At 37.8% G+C, this 18,278-nt stretch overlaps 1 protein-coding gene across 2 annotated transcripts in view; it reads left to right on the top strand.

The window, feature by feature from the left end:
- Positions 1–18,278, top strand: part of LOC147391222 (Sec14p-like phosphatidylinositol transfer family protein) — a 39,263-nt gene that overhangs the window by 4,196 nt on the left and 16,789 nt on the right. The window contains exons 4-9 of one of the 2 annotated variants that reach the window (XM_086457374.1): positions 7,189–7,455; positions 9,635–9,712; positions 16,194–16,295; positions 16,401–16,450; positions 16,678–16,786; positions 16,913–16,993. In XM_086457374.1, the coding sequence (XP_086313500.1) occupies positions 7,189–7,455; positions 9,635–9,712; positions 16,194–16,295; positions 16,401–16,450; positions 16,678–16,786; positions 16,913–16,993 (687 nt within the window). The remainder of the gene's footprint in view (positions 1–7,188; positions 7,456–9,634; positions 9,713–16,193; positions 16,296–16,400; positions 16,451–16,677; positions 16,787–16,912; positions 16,994–18,278) is intronic. The other variant, XM_086457375.1, reaches the window with a different exon arrangement.

Raw genomic sequence — 18,278 nt, 5'->3', positions numbered from 1 at the left:
GAGAGAGCGAGAGAGACGAACACAACATAAGCTAAGGGGTTCGGCCTCTTCTCTTTATTTATTAAAAATAACTAATAAAAAGTATGTGGGGCTCACATACATAACATAAGGTGTGCTCCATTACATAAATAACACACCACCAGTCAACTAAAGCCCTAGGGTTGTCTTACAAACACACACGAACAACCTGGCTGTTTGTGTATAACAAAATATCTAATACTCCCCCTTAAGTTGGAGTATACATATCAAAGATGCCCAACTTGGTACACAAAGAAGAAAAATGTACACGAGATAAAGGCTTAGTGAGAAAATCAACCAACTGATCACTCGACTTCACATAGGCCATGACAATCTGTTTATGCACGAGTAAATCCCGAACAAAGTGACAGTCAACTTCGATATGCTTGGTATGATCATAATAGATAGGGTTGCTGGCAATAAAAATGGTAGCCTGATTGTCACAATACATCTGATAGGTAATGGAGCATCAACACCCATGTCACGAAGAAGAGAATGACCCACAACATTTTTTTTTATAAGCTTAAATTTTATTAGAAGGGGACAAGATGGTCCCGAAGAACAAACTTAACAAAAAGGCAAGGGCCGCTTAGGTATCCTCTAGATTACAAGCCGTGTCCCATCTGACAACAAGATCTTCAAAGAAGATACCTTTAAAAACTTTGTACATTTTTCCCGAAAAGAACAAGAGACCCAAAATAGACAATAGTAAATCATGCATCAGAAGCTCTTTCCCCTCAAAGATATAGTTATTTCTTTCCTTCCAAATGCCCAACAAATGGTGAATGGGGTTAGAATCCAAATGATTCGTTTCGCGCCTCTAAAGGGATTACCCCACGATCCCCAAACTGTAAAACGTTTCTTGGTCAACCTTGGAAAACAAGCTTTCACATCAAAGAAACTGAGGAAATGTGCCCAACCTCATGAGTAAGATCACAATGAATGAGCAAATGGTTCGTCGTCTCACCCTCCCTTAAGCAAAGCAAGCAACCATTCGAGGTTTGAAGTCTTATCTTGATCAATTGGTCCAATGTGTTTACTTTCTCCAATGATGCTTGCCATGCAAACACAGAGACTTTAGAGGGGATCTTGACACCCCAAACAAAAGAAGCTGAGAATGTGGAGTTGGAAAGGGGAAGCTCTGAAGTGTACATAGAATTAACCAAGTAGGCCCCCTCTCTTGTGCCTGTCCAGCGGATACTATCATCCCTATCCTCACAAATGGTGTAGCCCTCGACCAATTCCAATAGCCTTCCCACATTAGCAAGCTCCCAATCATTGAAATTCCGTCTGAACCTGAAGTCCCAAGACCTTAACATGCTATTACCCACTAAGAACGCCACTATAGGCCTCCCCTTTTTAGAAGAGATGGCATGAAGATCTAGAAATTGCTCCACCAAAGGAGTCTCCCCATACCACTTGTCTTCCCAAAAGCAAATTTTGCTGTCCCTTCCCACTTTGAATTTGACTCTCATTTGGAACGCAGGGATTCTCTTTAGAATCTCTTTCTACACCCCACATCCTATAAAACCATTTCCCTCTCCACTTTCCCACCCAAACTCTTTCTCCTTGTATTTTTGCTTCACCACATCTTTCCATATGTTTTCCACCTCTGTCCCGAACCTCCATAACCACTTAGCCAAGAAGGTTGAGTTCATAGTAGTAAAATCTTTAATGCCCAAGCCTTCTCTTTGTTTTGGAAAGCAAATCATCCTCCATCTCACCATATGATATTTTCTATTATTATCCTTGTCATGCTAGAAGAAATCCCTATAGATCTTGTCCATTTGTAGCTTCACGCTATGAGGCAATGAAAAAAGAGACATAAAGTAGTTAGGGATGCTTGCGAGAGTGTTAGTAATCAAAACTAATTTCCCCCCTTTGGATAGATATTTCGCTTTCCACAAGCTTAATCTCTTCCTCATCCTTTCAAGAATTGGATCCCAAATAGCCTTACTCTTATAGGGTGCACCGAGAGGAAGACCCAAGAAGGTAGTTGGCAAAGCACCCACCTTGAAGTCGATCGAGGCCACAAACAACTCCAATCCACCAGATACATTCACCCCAAATTTTTTGTTTTTTTCTTTCAAATTGACCGGAATGCTTGAGACTGTCTTGAAACAACCCAAATACCATTGAGAGTCCTCAATTGGGTGGCTGAATGGTCTAGAAACACAAGTGTATCATTGGCGAAATGTAGACTCGAAACGATACGGACATGCCTATCTTCTCTGAAGCTAGATAAGTCCCCATTCTCCATGACTTTAGACATCATTTTACTGGGAGCTTCCAATGTCAACAAAAAAAGGTACGGTGAAAATGGATCCCCTTGTTGCAAACCCTTAGAGCCTTTGAAAAACCTTCAAGAAACCCATTCACCAAGTTTGAGAAGGAAAGGGATGACACACTTCATCATTCAACTAATCCAAACCTTCCCAAAATCTCTTCTCTGCATAACGTATTCTAGAAAGGACCAAATTACATGGTCATAAGCCTCTTCCAAATCAATCTTACATACTAGACCTGGAACTTCTACTTTGATTTTAGAGTCAATGCATTCATTAGCAATTAGAACACTATCTAGAATTTGCCTACTTGCAACAAAAGCTCCTTAGGAAGGCCCAATAACATTCTGAATTACCTTATTCAGTCTAGCGGCAAGTAGCATTGAGAGAATCTTATACGTTGCGCCCACCAAACTAATGGGCCTAAGATCTGAATGTCCTCCCCTCTTCAACTTTGGGTATTAATGCCACAAAGGTGCAATTTGAATTGTGATCTAAGAATCCCTCCATAAAGAATTCCTCCATAACCCACATCTCAAAAGTAAAGTGGGCCATTGCACAATTTTCAACTTCAATACTAGAGCGAGCCACAATGTTTTGCTTCTTACTACACCAAGTAACATGATTTCCACCAACAAATGTGCAATAACCAGAGGTAGAGTGGTGATCGGAACGACTCACGGCCCAGCCAACATTAGGATATCTAAAAATAGTCAAGGAAAATGAAGGACGGTACAAGAGCACCCTTCAGATAGTGTGGGAGTATCAATTAGACGAGATCCTAGAGTGCCTGTCTTAGATGATAAGTCCAACACATACTTGCGTTGGCATAGAATGGGTCCATCCTTGGAATGTGCAACCTCAATCCCAAAGAAATAACGAAAGAGGTCCAAGTCTTTTGTATGGATCGGAGTACCCAAATGAGCTTTCAATTGGGCAATACCAACAGAGTCACTTCCAGTGACAATAATTTCATCCACATACACAATGAGAATGATAATACTTTAGGTGGAATGCTAAAACCCATACCGAAACACCGTAGATCTAAATTTGTCAAACCAAGCACGTGGGGACTATTTCAGTCTATACAACGCCTTTTTCAACCTATACACAAGATGTTCTTTCCCTTCAACTAGATAACCTGGGGGCTGATCCATATGCACTTCCTCTTGTAAATCTCCATGAAGAAATACATTTATGATGTTTAGTTGGTAAAGTGGCCAAGTTAGAGCTTACTATGACAGATAGAAGGATTCTAACATAATTGAGGCGAGAAACAGGTGAAAAGGTTTCACAATAATCCACACCATAAGTCTGTGTATACCCTTTAGCTACCAATTGAGCCTAAGCCGATCAATCGAGCCATCAAGTTGATACTTGATTGTGTACACCCAATGATAACCAACAGTATTCTTCCCGGAAGAAAGAGTGGTGAGGTCCCATGTCAGATTCTGATAAAAGGCATGCATCTCATCATCCATTGCAAGTTTCCACCCAGAAGAAGACATAGCCTAACGATAAGTACTAGGAATAGAAACAGTGTACAACGAAAATGCGAGGGAGCAAAAAATAAATGAAAGACGTTAAAAAGATACAAAATTAGAAATAAGATGGTTAGTGCAGGAACAAATACCTTTTCGCAATGCAATAGGTAGCGTGGAGGATGATGGTGCTATAGAAGGAGGTAGAAGGTCTTCAAAGGAGACTTGAGGTGGAAGGTTCTAGGAGAGTTAGGTGATGGTTCAACTGTGGCTGGACCGTAAGATACAACTGGGTGATGTTGAGAGCACTGGTAAACTTGCAAATGAGGAGAAGGAATTGGAAGAGGAACAATAGGGAAAACTAACTCCCCCTGATGAGAATGAACCAGATCATAATCGAATTGACAACCCAAAGTAGAGAAAAAGATGTCGACTCAAAAAAGGTGACATCGGCATTAGTATAATACCGACTCCCTACAGGATTATAACATGATAACTCTTGTGAGTCCTAGAATAACCCAAGAAGACACACTTAATAGTATGATGAGACAACTTATCATGACCAGTCCCAAGAATGTGGATTTATGACACACCAAAAGACACGTGGAACAAAAGGAAAGGGCTTGGCCTTAAGATATAACAAAGAGAAAGGTGCCTAGCCACCCAAAATAGGTGTAGAAACTTGATTAATGAGGTAACAAGCAGTAAGAACATCATCAACCCACTAAGGTTTAGGAATGGACATGTTAAACAATAAGGTGGAAGTCACATCCAATATGGTCTTTGCAAAAATCAAACATACAATTTTGGGTATATTCAAGGGAATTTTCATAATGAATTTTTTTAACACGGCGTTCAAACTAAACAAATATCTCATTATAAAAGGCTAAAATTTTTTTGGTAGTTCAGAATGGTCGTTCATTAAAAAAAGCCAAGTCATTATAGAGTAATCATCCACAAAAATGACAATAAGAAAAGTCAGAAGTACTTTTTATTCTTGCAGGACCCCAAATGTCCGAATGGACTACATCAAAAGGACTCAACCGACGACTCTCAAGATTAGGAGGAAAACTACTATGGTAATGCTTGCCTAACTGACAAGCTTCACATTCTAATACTGGAATAGGACTCCATGTGGGAACAATTTGACACAATTTTTGCAATGACGAGTGACCTAAACAATAATGCCACAGTATAGGAGAGACGAAAACACTCAAAACAGGAATCGACTCATCATAGTCTAGAAAATACAGCCCATTCCATTCATGCCCTGAACCAATCACCTTCTTTGTCTTGAGGTGCTAAAAAACACAAGAGGTCGGAGAAAAGGTTATAGAATAGTTTAGTGATTTCTTTAGTTGACTTATAAATAGAAGATTAAAAGGAAATTCAGGAACAAATAAGCCAGAAGTGAGTCTCATGGAATTGGTAGGGTGAAGATCACCAATGCCAAGGTCAAGGCGAGAAAAACCATCATCTAAAATAATATGAGATCTAGATGAGTGAAAATTAGAAAAGATGGAGGAGATACCATACATGTGAGCACTATTACCAGAGTCAATAAACCAGGAAAATGAAGGGGATCGAGCAACTACACAAGAAGAATTACCTGTATTGACCATAATTGTTGTGGGAGTAGATGAAGGAGAGGGTAGCCTGGCAACTTCTGATGGATCTGACTAAGTTAAGCAATAAGATTGTTTTGAGACTTAGAATCAGTAATCGAGGGTTTGGAAGCAGATGATTGAGTGACAGATGTGGAAGACGTATCGGCAGATGTATTGTAGGCATAATTAGGATGTTCCCATTTGTCCCAATAATAATCCTCGGTATGTCTTGTTTTACCAGAATAGTTGTATTTCTAATTTAACTTATCAGTACCATGGCCAGAAATAGTACCACTCACGGGTTCCACGATGACCACCACTACAACCACCATCGCGAGTACTGCTGTGTCTACTACGAGGAGTCCCACGAGTACCATCACCATTGATTAAGGCAAATGACTCCTTAAGAAAAGAAAGAGCTAAGTACGTAAGAGAGACCCTCTGAAGGCCAGAATAGGCATTCACTATAGTAGGAAGTCGTTAACCAACTAGTATCTGATCCTTGAAGACACTGTACTTTGAGTTAAGACTAGACAACAACAATGCAACTTGGAACTCTTCCTATTGGTGTTGCTAAACTTCCAAATCAGTGCTCAGAGGTTGATTGAGTAGTAGTTCTTTCCACATACCTTTCAAATTACTGTAATGTTCATTCAGGGGTTTATCACCTTATTTGGTAGTAAACATGCCTTCAAACAACTCAAACACCCTAGTCACATTATTCTCTTGAGAGTACATCTATGCAAGAGAGTTCCAGATCTTACTGTTAGGCCTTTGGTTGGACCCTTTATAGAAGGGAAACTAACAGGGACTTTGTCGTAAAGGTTGGAAAGAAGGTTAGCTTTGTAAAAGAAGAATAACCTATCCAAAGGACGCAAGCTCACATTCATCAAGAATACAACAAAGCCTTATCCCAAACATTTGGGGTTAGCTAAATGAATCCTATTCCTTCATTCCACTTTGTCCAAAGCCAAGTCTTCTATAATTGAGAGTTATCTTTATAACTGAACACTTGGCTTGTATAACATGTTTCATTGTTCTCTATTACTATAGCTGTGACTAAGTTAAGTTAAAAAAAGGCTAGAGATTGATTATGGGGATAGAGTATCCTTGTTTCCATTGACTATCAACAAAACCAACAGTTTGTTCTATGAATTGCAATTGCAACTTTTATAAAGTGGTCCATGATGGTTGGTTTCATAAGGTAGTTGATTTTCCTTGATTAATGGGGCTCCTAGATAGGCCCTAAAGTTTTTTGGATATGTCTTGTGCATGCATTAATTATGTTCTTGATTCAAAGTTGGAAAGCTAGTTGGCAACTACTTCACACATTCAACTAAAAGAAATAGCTGAATTATTTGACTAGCACTCAAAATTTGAAAGGTTTGCGATTGCAGCCCCAAAACTTTTGGTAAGGTGGTGCAAGTTATTTCTAAAATACTTGGGTTCTTGAGAATCTCCGGCACTTGGACACTAGTGCAACACCTGAAGAGTAAACTTTAGGATGAGGTTCTGAAGTTGACGAAGAAGCTTTTCAAAATTTGGATTTCATAATGTACTATAATGAACTGATTTTCTCTATCCCCCATTTTCTTTTTTTGTTCTTTCTCCCCCGTCCCCCCCCCCCCCCCCCCCTCCCCTCACATTTCATAATGTTCAAGTATTGTTTCTGTTACCCAAATAGATCTTCTGTCTGTTAGTGTCTTTAAATGATGAAATCTATGTTATTTATGTTGTTTGTTATCTTATCTGGTTCATGTTTGCTTTGGGACTTATTTGGTTGAGAAAATACTTCAGGAATTTACTCTTGAGGAGTACAGAGAAGTTAAGAGATGCTATCCACACGGTTTTCATGGTGTTGATAGATATGGCAGACCACTATATATTGAAAGGATAGGAATGGTAGATCTTAATGCTCTATTGCAAGTAACTACAATTGACCGTTTTGTGAAATATCACATTGTTGAGCAAGAGAAGACCTCAAATTTGAGATATCCTGCATGTTCAGTTGTAGCTAAGAAGCATATAGCATCCACAACGAGTATCCTAGATGTGAAGGGAGTGGTAAGTATAAGTGCTCATTTCATCATCCCATGATATCCAATAAAGAATTTTATGAGTGCCTTTTGTAATGCTTAATTTATAAAAGGAATCCATGTGGCTACTTATAGTGATATTGCTTTGTCATCGTTTAAAAAGCATGATAATGCCAGCTTGCAAACAGCTTAAGGGTCCAATTTTATCGGAGTGTATTGTGTGGTTTATAAATGAGGCACAATCTATTTACACATAATTTCATGTTCTAGTCATGTATTGGACAAATGCTTGCACTTTTTTAAACAAACCCTAATTTCCTCAAAAGTTTTGTTTTCAGCTAGTATTTGTTTATTTTTTTATATAATTTTAACGTGTATCAGCTTATCTAAATGAAGTTGCCAGCTTGCTAAGTTTTTTAAAGTCTCTTAGTGTTGATACCATGAATAGGGTTTAAAACACGCCTCTCCTACATAATTACTAATCACTTACCTGCTTGCCTAGCAAAAAAAAAAAAAAAAAGCTTACCGAAATACGTCACTTCTATAGGGTGAAGTCTACATCACTTCTATAGGGTCTACTTCACCTAAACTAAAGAATTTCGAGAACTACAACTTTTGACATATGAAAAAAATCATCGACATTTCCATGTATTGGATTTGTAGGGATCAATGTACAATATCAATGCCAGTGTTAGACAACGATATGTCTATCTGTATGAAATAGGTGCAATTCAAGTTGCTGGAAAACAAATAAGTTTAGCTATTGTGGATTCATGAATTGTTATTGATGCATCCCATTGTTTTCTCTTTTTTGATTTTAATTCCTTTCTCTCTATCCAAAATATGGATACGTGCTACTCACATTTATCTATTTGATGATAGTATGCAGCATGAATATATATTTCACCATATTCTACAGCACTATTATGCGGTGTTGTAACTCTTTTTCTTGTATCTTTATGTGTTCTTTCTGCAGACAAGTTTAATATGACGACTTTGTGATAACCGTCCCTTCCATATTAGTAAATTGTTGTTGACTCACTTCCAAAACAGGGTTTTGGTGTGGTTCGGAGATATTATATAGTGAGTTTTGGTGTAATTCCATTAAAGTAACAATAGGAATTTTGTTATGAATTAGAATAAGGGGAGAAAAAAAAACTCGGATTTTTTCAATAATCATCATGATCAAAGCCTTATCCCAAGGATTTGGGGTTGGCAAAACAAATCCTATTCCTCCGTTCCACTCTGTCTAGAGTCGCATCTTCTTTTATTGAATATTTCTTCTAATTGGAGCCGTAATCGGGCTTCATTGGACCTGGCCAAACCATTTTGTTATGAATCAGAATAAGAGAGAAAAAACTCCGATTTTTCCAATAATCATCATCATCATCAAAGCCTTATCTGAAGGATTTGGGGTCGGCTAAACAAATCCTATTCCTCTGTTCCACTTCGTCTAGAATGGCATCTCCTTTTTTTGAAATATTTCTTCTAATTGGAACTGTAGTCAACCGTCATTGAAACTTGCCAAACCATCTTAGTTAACTTTCTTTTAGTTTATCGCTTACTGGAACTACTACTGCATTTTCTTAAATGCTTTCAGTTCTAATTTTATCATTTCTAGTTTTTTAATTCATCTACATGTAATAACTTGGGAAAATTCAAACAAGTGCAAATTTTACCAATTTAAAGCCTTAAAAAAATTCATCAATACCTTCAAAAGGAAAATCTTGAGGGGACTTTGTTTTTCACTACGTTAATGTGATAGTCATAAACATGTTTCCTAGGGGGTTGCTCGTCTGGTGAAGCTAAATGAGCAAAATCCAATGTTACAATTCATCCACAGTAAGAAGAGCTTGTTTCCCTAACAATTTTTTTTATCTTTTTACTTTGTTAATATTCATCCTCAAAGATGTTTGTGTATATTTTCTATTTATTGGAAAATTTTAGTCCACTTTATATATATAGGGGTTTGCTCATCTGAAGAAGCTAAATGAGCAAAATCCAATGTTACAATTCATCATCAATAAAGGAGAGCTGGCTTGCCTAACAAAATTTTTTTTTCCACTTTGTTACAATTCATCCTCAAAGATGCTTATTTATATTTGATACAATTCATACCACTTAGTACATGCGTCTACATAGATATATTGAACAATGAATATTTTATGTTGTAAATTCTTTGAACGAAGGTGATCTTCTTTGTGTAGGGTATGAATAACTTCTCAAGGCCTGCTAGAGAACTTTTCACTGAAATTCAGAAGATAGATAGCAATTACTACCCTGAGGTATGTGGATTATGAATATTCTTTTCACAGAGATATCTATATTAAATAAATACATCATTGGCCACAAATCCAGCTTTGGAAAGTGAGTAGTGAGCACTATTTATAGGAAATTCAGCACACATTTTTCTTCAAAAATAAGACCAGCCATGCTTTATGGAGATGAATTTTTGGCTGTAATAAACATGTCAATATAATAATCGTAGCAGAGATAAGCATGTTGACAAGGATGAGCAGTAAAACTAGGAAAGAAAAAATAAAGAGTATATTGGAAGATACGTTTAATGATAAAGTTAAATGGCAAAAATAGGATTCTTGTTTCCATCCCCAGTGATTAAGATACAATGTAGATGGTAATGATGATGATTTGTGTTTGAAGCATTTGATATTTGTATAAAAAATAAAAATAGTGACAATGACAAGTCATAGTACAAATTATAACTACAATGGGGCTGTTCTCACTTAAGGTTCATTCTTGTAAATGGTTTGTTCAATTTTTTTTTCCACTTGACATTCGTATCCATATTTAGTATTATATACTATTGAATGTTACATAACTTGGCCCCCTAGAACATCAAATATGATTAGTTAAACAATCTAGTAGACCTTGAAGATGGTCCTTACTAAAAGAGTAGTCATATATACAGCCAGTATGCATGGAGATGGGACCCACCTAGGCAGAAATATGGATTGAGTCTATTGATCTTAGATATCTGCTTTATTGATATTATTTGGATAATCCGAAAGAATCCAACTGGCCCAAATAAAAATCATTTATTCACTTGGGTTTATCTTTGGTGTTGGAGATGTAGGCAGACTACATCAAATAGTGGGTAGCTTCCTCATGCATATGTACTTGGCGTAATGTCCACACTTTCATAAATTGTCTTAGTGGTTTGAGAAAGAGGTAAATTGGATTTAAGTCTATTGGATTATGTTATGATCAGTTTATGTCTTTATGTTCAGTTTTTTTGGTTTTTTCTCTTTGTAAGGGTACATATGTCTTTTCACTCTTATTATTATAATAAATACTCTTCCCAGCCCTAATTGTGGCTGGATGATTCTCTTTCTATTACTCTTCTTGGTATCAGAGCTCTAGAACCCCATCGACAACTCCTTTTGGGTCCTTTCTCTTCGGTTCTTGGTCCCTTGAACCACCATCATCTTATTTTCTTATCCCCCTCGCTGTGGCTTTTTCAGGGGGATTATAGAATATTCGATCATGGAGAGGCTCGCGTGGTTTTCTTCCTCCGTCGCCCAAGTGTTCCATTTTGCTTTTAGTGGGATTTTAATAATATAGGCGGGATCTTGGAACCAAACACATCTAGCAGCAGGTTCTTTTAAGAGTTTCCCCCTTTAGGGGTTTCTTATTTTTTTATTTCTGTTTGGCCTAGAGTTTTCTACTTGCATGCTGCAATAGAACTAGTTGGCTGTCTTTGCAATAAGCCTACACTGTAGGCTGGTTTCCATGCTGCCAATAGGTCACTGCGACAGTGCTGTGGGCTGCGATAGGACTCTTGGTTGTGTGTTCAGGACTGTGCGAAAGTTCTAAGGGCTGGACAACAGTTTTGAGGGCGTTGCAATAGGATTGTGTGACTGTGGTTGAGCTGTTAGCCTCTTGCGACAGTACTGTATGATAACTCTATGCTTCTGATAGTCTTTTGTGCTGCTGTATGATAGTTTTGTGTTGTGAGACAGGGGTGTGTAGCCTTGTGATAGTGCTAAGCAAGTTTGTTAGGTGTTATTTTTTTGCGAGTAGCTGCTATGGACTAATGCTGTCCCCTTCCTCCTTTCATTGAACTTCGGTTTGCATGCGACCTCCCTTTAAACCAAATCTTCCGGTATTTTTTTGTTCCTCCAATTTGTGGAGAACCACTGTTTTTTGTGAGGCTGCTGTGAGTTCAGTTCTTTGTCTTGGTTTTCTTTTTTGCTTTTTTTTTTTTATTCATTTGTCTTTGGAAGTTATAACATTGAATCAAGAGAACAAGGGATCAAATATATCTTTTGGGCCCAACTCCTCAGCCCAACGTATTACTAACTGCCCTTTTGGATGGTCGAAACTTTCAGTCTCGGTCTCGATCTGTGAGACTCTATTTGGGAAGTTGAGGCAAATTTGGATGGCTTTTGGGTAATGTTACCAAGCCACCTACTATTGATCCCAAATCTGAATAATGAAAAATTGATAATTGTACTATTCTTGGATGGTTGTTTAATTTTATGGAGCAGCGGATCTACACTATGTTTATGTACCATGAGACTGTCTCATCTTTGTGGTTAACTCTTACTCAGACATATGCGCATGCTCAGAATGATTCGTGGATTTATGAGCTTTATCAAGATATTGTCTAGGCTACTTAAGGGACTCAGAGTATAGCAGATTATTTTGGATTCCTTCAGTCTCGATGGGAGGAGTTCTCTCATTATGAGCTTATGGCTGAGTTGTCTGCAGAGGTAGCTAGATATGTGGTTACGAGAATTGCTCGTCATCAGACATACTAGTTTCTCATGGTTTACGCCTTGAGTTTGAGGCACTTCGAACATAGATTCTTAACACCTCATTTTTGCCTCCCTTATTGGAGATTTTTACGACTATTGATAGTGATAAGCATCATCATCGTGTGGTTCCATCTCAGACTCAGATTCCGGGTGCTTTTTCTGCGCCAACGACAAATCAGATGGCTCTTGCAACCAACTTGAGTTCCTCTGACTCTCGTTCTGGGAGCTGAGAGTCGTGGCCTTGGGGGCCGTGGTCGTAGTTGAGGGACTAGTTTCATTTGTAATCATTGTGGGAAGGCTGGCCAAGAGAAGGCTCGTTGCTTTCAGTTCTACCCTTGTTACAATCTACTTCTACTATTTCTTTGATGCAATCTGCTTCCCGTGCTGCCATTGTGGATTCATCACTAGTTTCGACCATTGACTCTCCTATCTCTCTTGGCACTATTGATTTGTAGCAACTTCAGGCCTAGATTGCCACTACTGTTCAAGATCAGATCCATGCCCATACTCAATCATTTTCGACTGTGGCCTTAGTTACCACACCTCCAAGTACATGTTTTGCATTCCATGTCTCTTAGTCGGGTTCAACTCCCTTAAGATGGGTTATTAATTATGGTGTCTTTGATTACATAATTGGTGTGTCTAGTCATTTTACCTCTTCCATTTTTCCCGCTACTCCTAGAGAGGTTCGCTTTGCTGATGTGTCTCTTATACCCATACACAGCAAGGGTACCATCCCTTTATCCTCTGGTATTTATCTTGATTCTATACTTCATGTTCCCCATCTTTTTCTTAATCTCTTGTTTATGAGTAGTATTACAAAACTTTAAATTATTCCGTGACTTTGTTCCTATTCAATGTATTTTTCAGGATCTGACTTCGAGGAGGATTTTTGACAAGGGATATGAGCAGGATGGGCTGTACCTGTTTGGATCTCCGCATATTGCTACTCCGACTTCTATGCTTCCCTCCTCTGGGAGTTATACATTTTCTTCTCAGTCTTTAGATATATGGCATGCTTGCTTAGGACATGCTAATTTTTAGCATTTATGTTCTCTATTTCCTGCTTTAAAAAATTCTTGTAATGGACCCAAATTTCAGTGCTATGTGTGTAAGCTTTCTAAATACACACGTACTTCTTATATTCCTCGTATGCATCGATTTAATACAATGTTTGATTTGATTCATTTTGATGTGTGGGGGCCTTCCCCTGTTATTGCTCTTACTAGACATAGGTATTATGTTACATTTATAGATGACTATTCTCGTTGTACTTAGGTCTATTTGATGCGTTCTCAGTTTGAGGTGTTACCTATTTATGTTAACTTTGTTAAAATGATTTAAACCCAGTACAACATTACTGTCAAGTCTCTTAGGTCCGACAATGGAGGGGAATATATCTCTAATGGGATTCGTTCTCATTTTCATGAGCATGGTATGCTTCACTAGTTGATTTGTCCCTACATTCCTGAGCAGAATGGGGTGATGGAATGTAAGAATCGCCATCTTATGAGCATTGTCCATTGTCTTTTTAAAGGAATGCATGTTCCTAAGTTATATTGGAATATGCCTGTCCTCACCGCTGCTTTTCGTCTTAACTGCATTCCAAGTTGTACCTTAGGGGGTTAGGTGCCTCTACATGTTCTTCGTCCTGATAGAATCCTCTTTCCTATTACACCCAGAGTCATTGGGTGCACTTGTTTTGTTCAGGATAAGATTCCTCATCGCACAAAATTAGATGACAAAGTCATTTGGTGTATTTTTTTTGAGTTACTCTTCTATGTCGAAGGGGTATCGGTGTTATGATCCCATTTCTCATCGTGTCATACATTCCCTCGATGTAACCTTTTTAAAAAATGTCTCCTAATTTCCAGCCACATCTTCTTTACAAGATTCCTTTTATTTGCAGGATTCTTTTCCTATAGTACTGTCTTTTCCAGTCTTCTCTCCATCTTCAGCAACGCTTTAGGTTTACCCTCGTCGCTCTCGCCCCTCTCCAACCTTGCCAACCTCCTCCTTGCCCTTCTGTATCTGACTCGTACTTACCTATTGCACTTCGCAAAGGTAAATGGGTGTGTATTACTGATCATTTTATTGTCCAGTTTATTTCCTATTAGAGACTCTCCTCTTCTTATTAGGCCTACTTTGCTGCCACTGATTCTATTTGAGTTCTTCGGTCTATTTCAGAGGCTTTATGAGATCCTTAGTGGACTATTGAGATGGATGCTTTGTAGAAGAACCATACCTGGGAGTTTGTTCCCCTTCCCTTTGGGGGGCGTACTATTGGTTGTAAATGGGTTTTCAATGTTAAGTATCTTGTGGATGGCACCGTTGACTAATATAAGGCCCGCCTTATTGCTAAGGGATTTACACAGATTCTAGGAAAGGATTTTGGTGTTACTTTTGCTCCTGTAGTTAAACTTTCTACTGTTCGTCTTCTTATCTCCTTAGCTGCGTGCCACTCATGGTCTCTTCACCAACTTGATGTGAAGAATGCCTTTCTGAATGGTGATCTGACTGAGATTATCTATATGGACCCCCCTCCTGGGTTCCGTCTTCAGGGGAAGTATTCTGAGAAGGTATGTCGCTTTCTCAAATTTTTGTATGGCATGAAGCAATCCTCGCGAGCTTGGTTTCAACGCTTTTTTGAGGTCATTTATTCTATGGAGTTCTCTAGATGCTACTCGGATCATACATGCTTTATCTGTCAAGGATTGGATAGTCGTTGTGTTATTGCTTTGGTTTATGTGGATGATATTATCTTGACTGGAGATGATGCCCGCGGGATTGAGAGAGTAAAGATGCTATTGGGTAGTTCTTTTGAGGTTAAGGACCTGGGTCCTCTCAAGTACTTCTTGGGGATAGAAGTGGCCTGCTCTCGTCATGGTATTTTATTATCTGAGCTTAGATACACATTAGATTTTCTTTAGGACATGGTATGCTTGTTTGTTGTCCTGTTTCTTCTCCTATGGATCAGAATCATTGTCTTCATGCTGAATCTGACGATCTATTTTCTGATCCTTCCTCTTATCAGAGACTCGTAGGCCATCTAATTTATTTGACTAACACTAGACCAGATTTGACTTTTGCGGTTAGTGTGGTTAGTTAGTTTATGTATGCCCCGCGCACTTCTCATCTTGATGTTATTTACGTATTCTTCGCTACTTGAAGTCGCGTTTAGGTCTTTGACTTTTTTATTCATCCATTGCTCAACCTTATTTGTCCTGCTTAACTGACGTTGATTATGTTGGTTCTATTACGGATAAGAGATCTACTTTTGGTTTCTGTACTTTTTATAGTGGTAATCTGATCTCTTGGAAAAATAAGAAACAAAGTATGGTTTCACGTTGTTTTGCTAAAGTTGAGCATCGGGCTATGGCTCTTGGCACATGTGAGCTTATTTGGCTTCGATCTTTGCTGACAGAGCTGGGATTTCCTATTTCTTGTTCCTCCACACTGTCTTATGATAATAAATATGCTATTATGCTTGCTTTTGACTATGTTCTTCATGAGAGAACCAAGCATATAGAGGTTGATGTTTACTTTCTCAAGGAAAAAGTTCGATCTGATGTGCTTCAGATTGTGTTCATATTTTCTTTAGATCAACTTGTTGACATACTTACGAAGTCTATTGGCCCTTCTATTGCTAACTATCATCTTGTCAAGTTGGGCTTAGTTGATATATTTGTTCCAACTAGAGGGAGAGTATTAGAATATGTTATGATCAATTTTTGTCTTTATGTTTAGATTTTTTGATTTTTTCTCTTTGTAAGGGTACTTATGTCTTTTCACTCTTATTATTATAATAAATACTCTTCCCAGCTCTCATTGTGGCTGGATGATTCTCTTTCTATTACTCTTCTAATTTGACCATTGTAGAGCATAACTGAATATCTTTCTAACACATAAGGTTTCCTTTAAATACAATTAACAGTGTCTGATTTATACATCATTTACCAATGTTCATTGTTCATTGATATCCTTACAGACTCTACATCGACTTTTTATTGTGAATGCTGGATCTGGGTTTAGGGTCTTGTGGAAAGTGCTTAAGGCTTTTTTGGATGCACGGACATTAGCAAAGATTCAAGTTAGGGACTTCTTACCATGATAATCTTTGTGTAGGTTCAGTACGATATCTATGTGCTTTACCTTTGAAACAGATCTGATTCTAACTTTAGAGTATATTTTTCAGGTGTTGGGAAGCAACTATCTAAATAGCCTGGTTGAAATTATTGACCCAAGGTACCATATCTGGTGTGTCTATAAATATTCATATATCCTTTGCTGCCCAGATACATCAAAATGGGTGGTGTATGCATGTAAGATATTTCAATTTAAGTCCAATTGTCATACTAAACTGAATGGTCACACATACTTGCTGTATCTGGGGAACATATCATACATGTATTTCTCCTTGTCCATTTAAAAGTCTAATATGTTCTGATGTCTTTTATTGGTTGTTCCAACAGTAATTTGCCAAGTTTTCTCGGTGGAAATTGCACATGTTCTGAAATTGGAGGTTGCTTACTAAATGACAAAGGACCGTGGAATGATCCAGAAATTAAAGAGCTACTGCAGGTGAACATCTGTGCATTGTAGGATTACTATTATTTTTTCTTTGACTATTCTGCAATTTTGTATAACATTTCCACCTACTTTTATTTTCTTCATTTATCTGAGATGGATTTGGTTTTCTTTTCACAGGCAATAAGTGAAACGGAGCCGAAGGTCAGTCCTGAAGCAAATGGTAGTATGGCTTCAGAAGACGCTTCAGTGCCTAATGTGGTAGGCATGCATGATACTTGTGCTATATATTGTTTAACATATTTCGTAATGCTTTTGAGCATAGAACATGCAGTTTATTATTCAAGCCACCAATAGTAGCTTAGTTATATTATATTTATGGGTCAGGATTGGGGACAACCATTTGATACAATATTTTTTACAACACTACCTGGATTCCATCAAAATTTTTAATGTTTTTTCCACTGGATGCTGTTAGATCTTGTAAAATGGACAACATCTGAGTATAGTAACAAATAGTTGTCCCCTAATCCTGACCCTATATATATTTAGATATATGGGTCGGGTACAAGTACTAAATTCCTAGCCAAAGTTCTGGCTTATATGAGCTAAAAGTTCCAGAATGGGCTGATTTTTTGTGAGAACGATCTATATGGTGAGGAGATCATCCTCACAAAAAATCAGCTCATTCCAAAAATTCTAACCCCATCAAAAGTGATTTATAAACTAACGGTAAAAATTGACGGTCCATGATTCTTCAACTTATAAACTGAGGTTAGAAGTTTCAGAATTGACTGATTTTTTGTGAGGATGATCTCCTCATCATAGAGATCATCCTCATAAAAAATCAGCCAATTCCTAAACTTTTAGCCCATATAGGACAAAACACTTTGGCGAGGACTTTGGCAACCGAACACTGCCCTATATATACTAGAGTTGACTTGTGCCTACGGCACGGGCATTCTCTTTGGGGTTCAAGGGGGTAAAAGCAGAAAAAAAAAATAAAGTTGGAAGGGTATTATTAAAATTTTTGATTAAGGGAGTAAATGATGAAAAACAATAAAGTGGGTTAAAAGAGTAAAAGAGGAAATGTAATAAAGTTAGAGGGTTGAAGAGTAAAGGCAATAAAGTGAGCCCCACAAAAATTGTTAGGTGGGATGTTTATCTCCATAAAACTATAGTTTGATGAGAAGTTTATCCTCCTACAAAACTGTAGTAATTGTGGGCCTTACATTTGTGTTTTATTATATATATTTGTTTGATCAATAGATAGCTTAGTTATAGTATAAACTAAAGTTCACTACTGAAATAAATGTTAGTATGTCTTCGGAAATAGATAGGCATGCATGATACTTCCTACTATATATTGATTAAGAAACATGCATAATCTGCTAGTTTCCATTTCAAAAAGAGATGGGAGCTTGTTAATTATTATTATTATTTTAAAATAAAATTCATTAATCAAAAGAATTGGCGGTTGAGCTGACCAACCAGATACAAAGAGATCAGATGCAACAGCCCATATAAGCCATTCAAAACTCACTCC

The sequence above is a fragment of the Akebia trifoliata genome, chromosome 11 (genome assembly GCF_017979445.1).
Source record: "Akebia trifoliata isolate Shusen 1 chromosome 11, ASM1797944v1, whole genome shotgun sequence".
NCBI classification, from domain to species: Eukaryota; Viridiplantae; Streptophyta; class Magnoliopsida; order Ranunculales; family Lardizabalaceae; genus Akebia; species Akebia trifoliata.
This window is presented reverse-complemented; position numbering and strand designations above follow the sequence as displayed.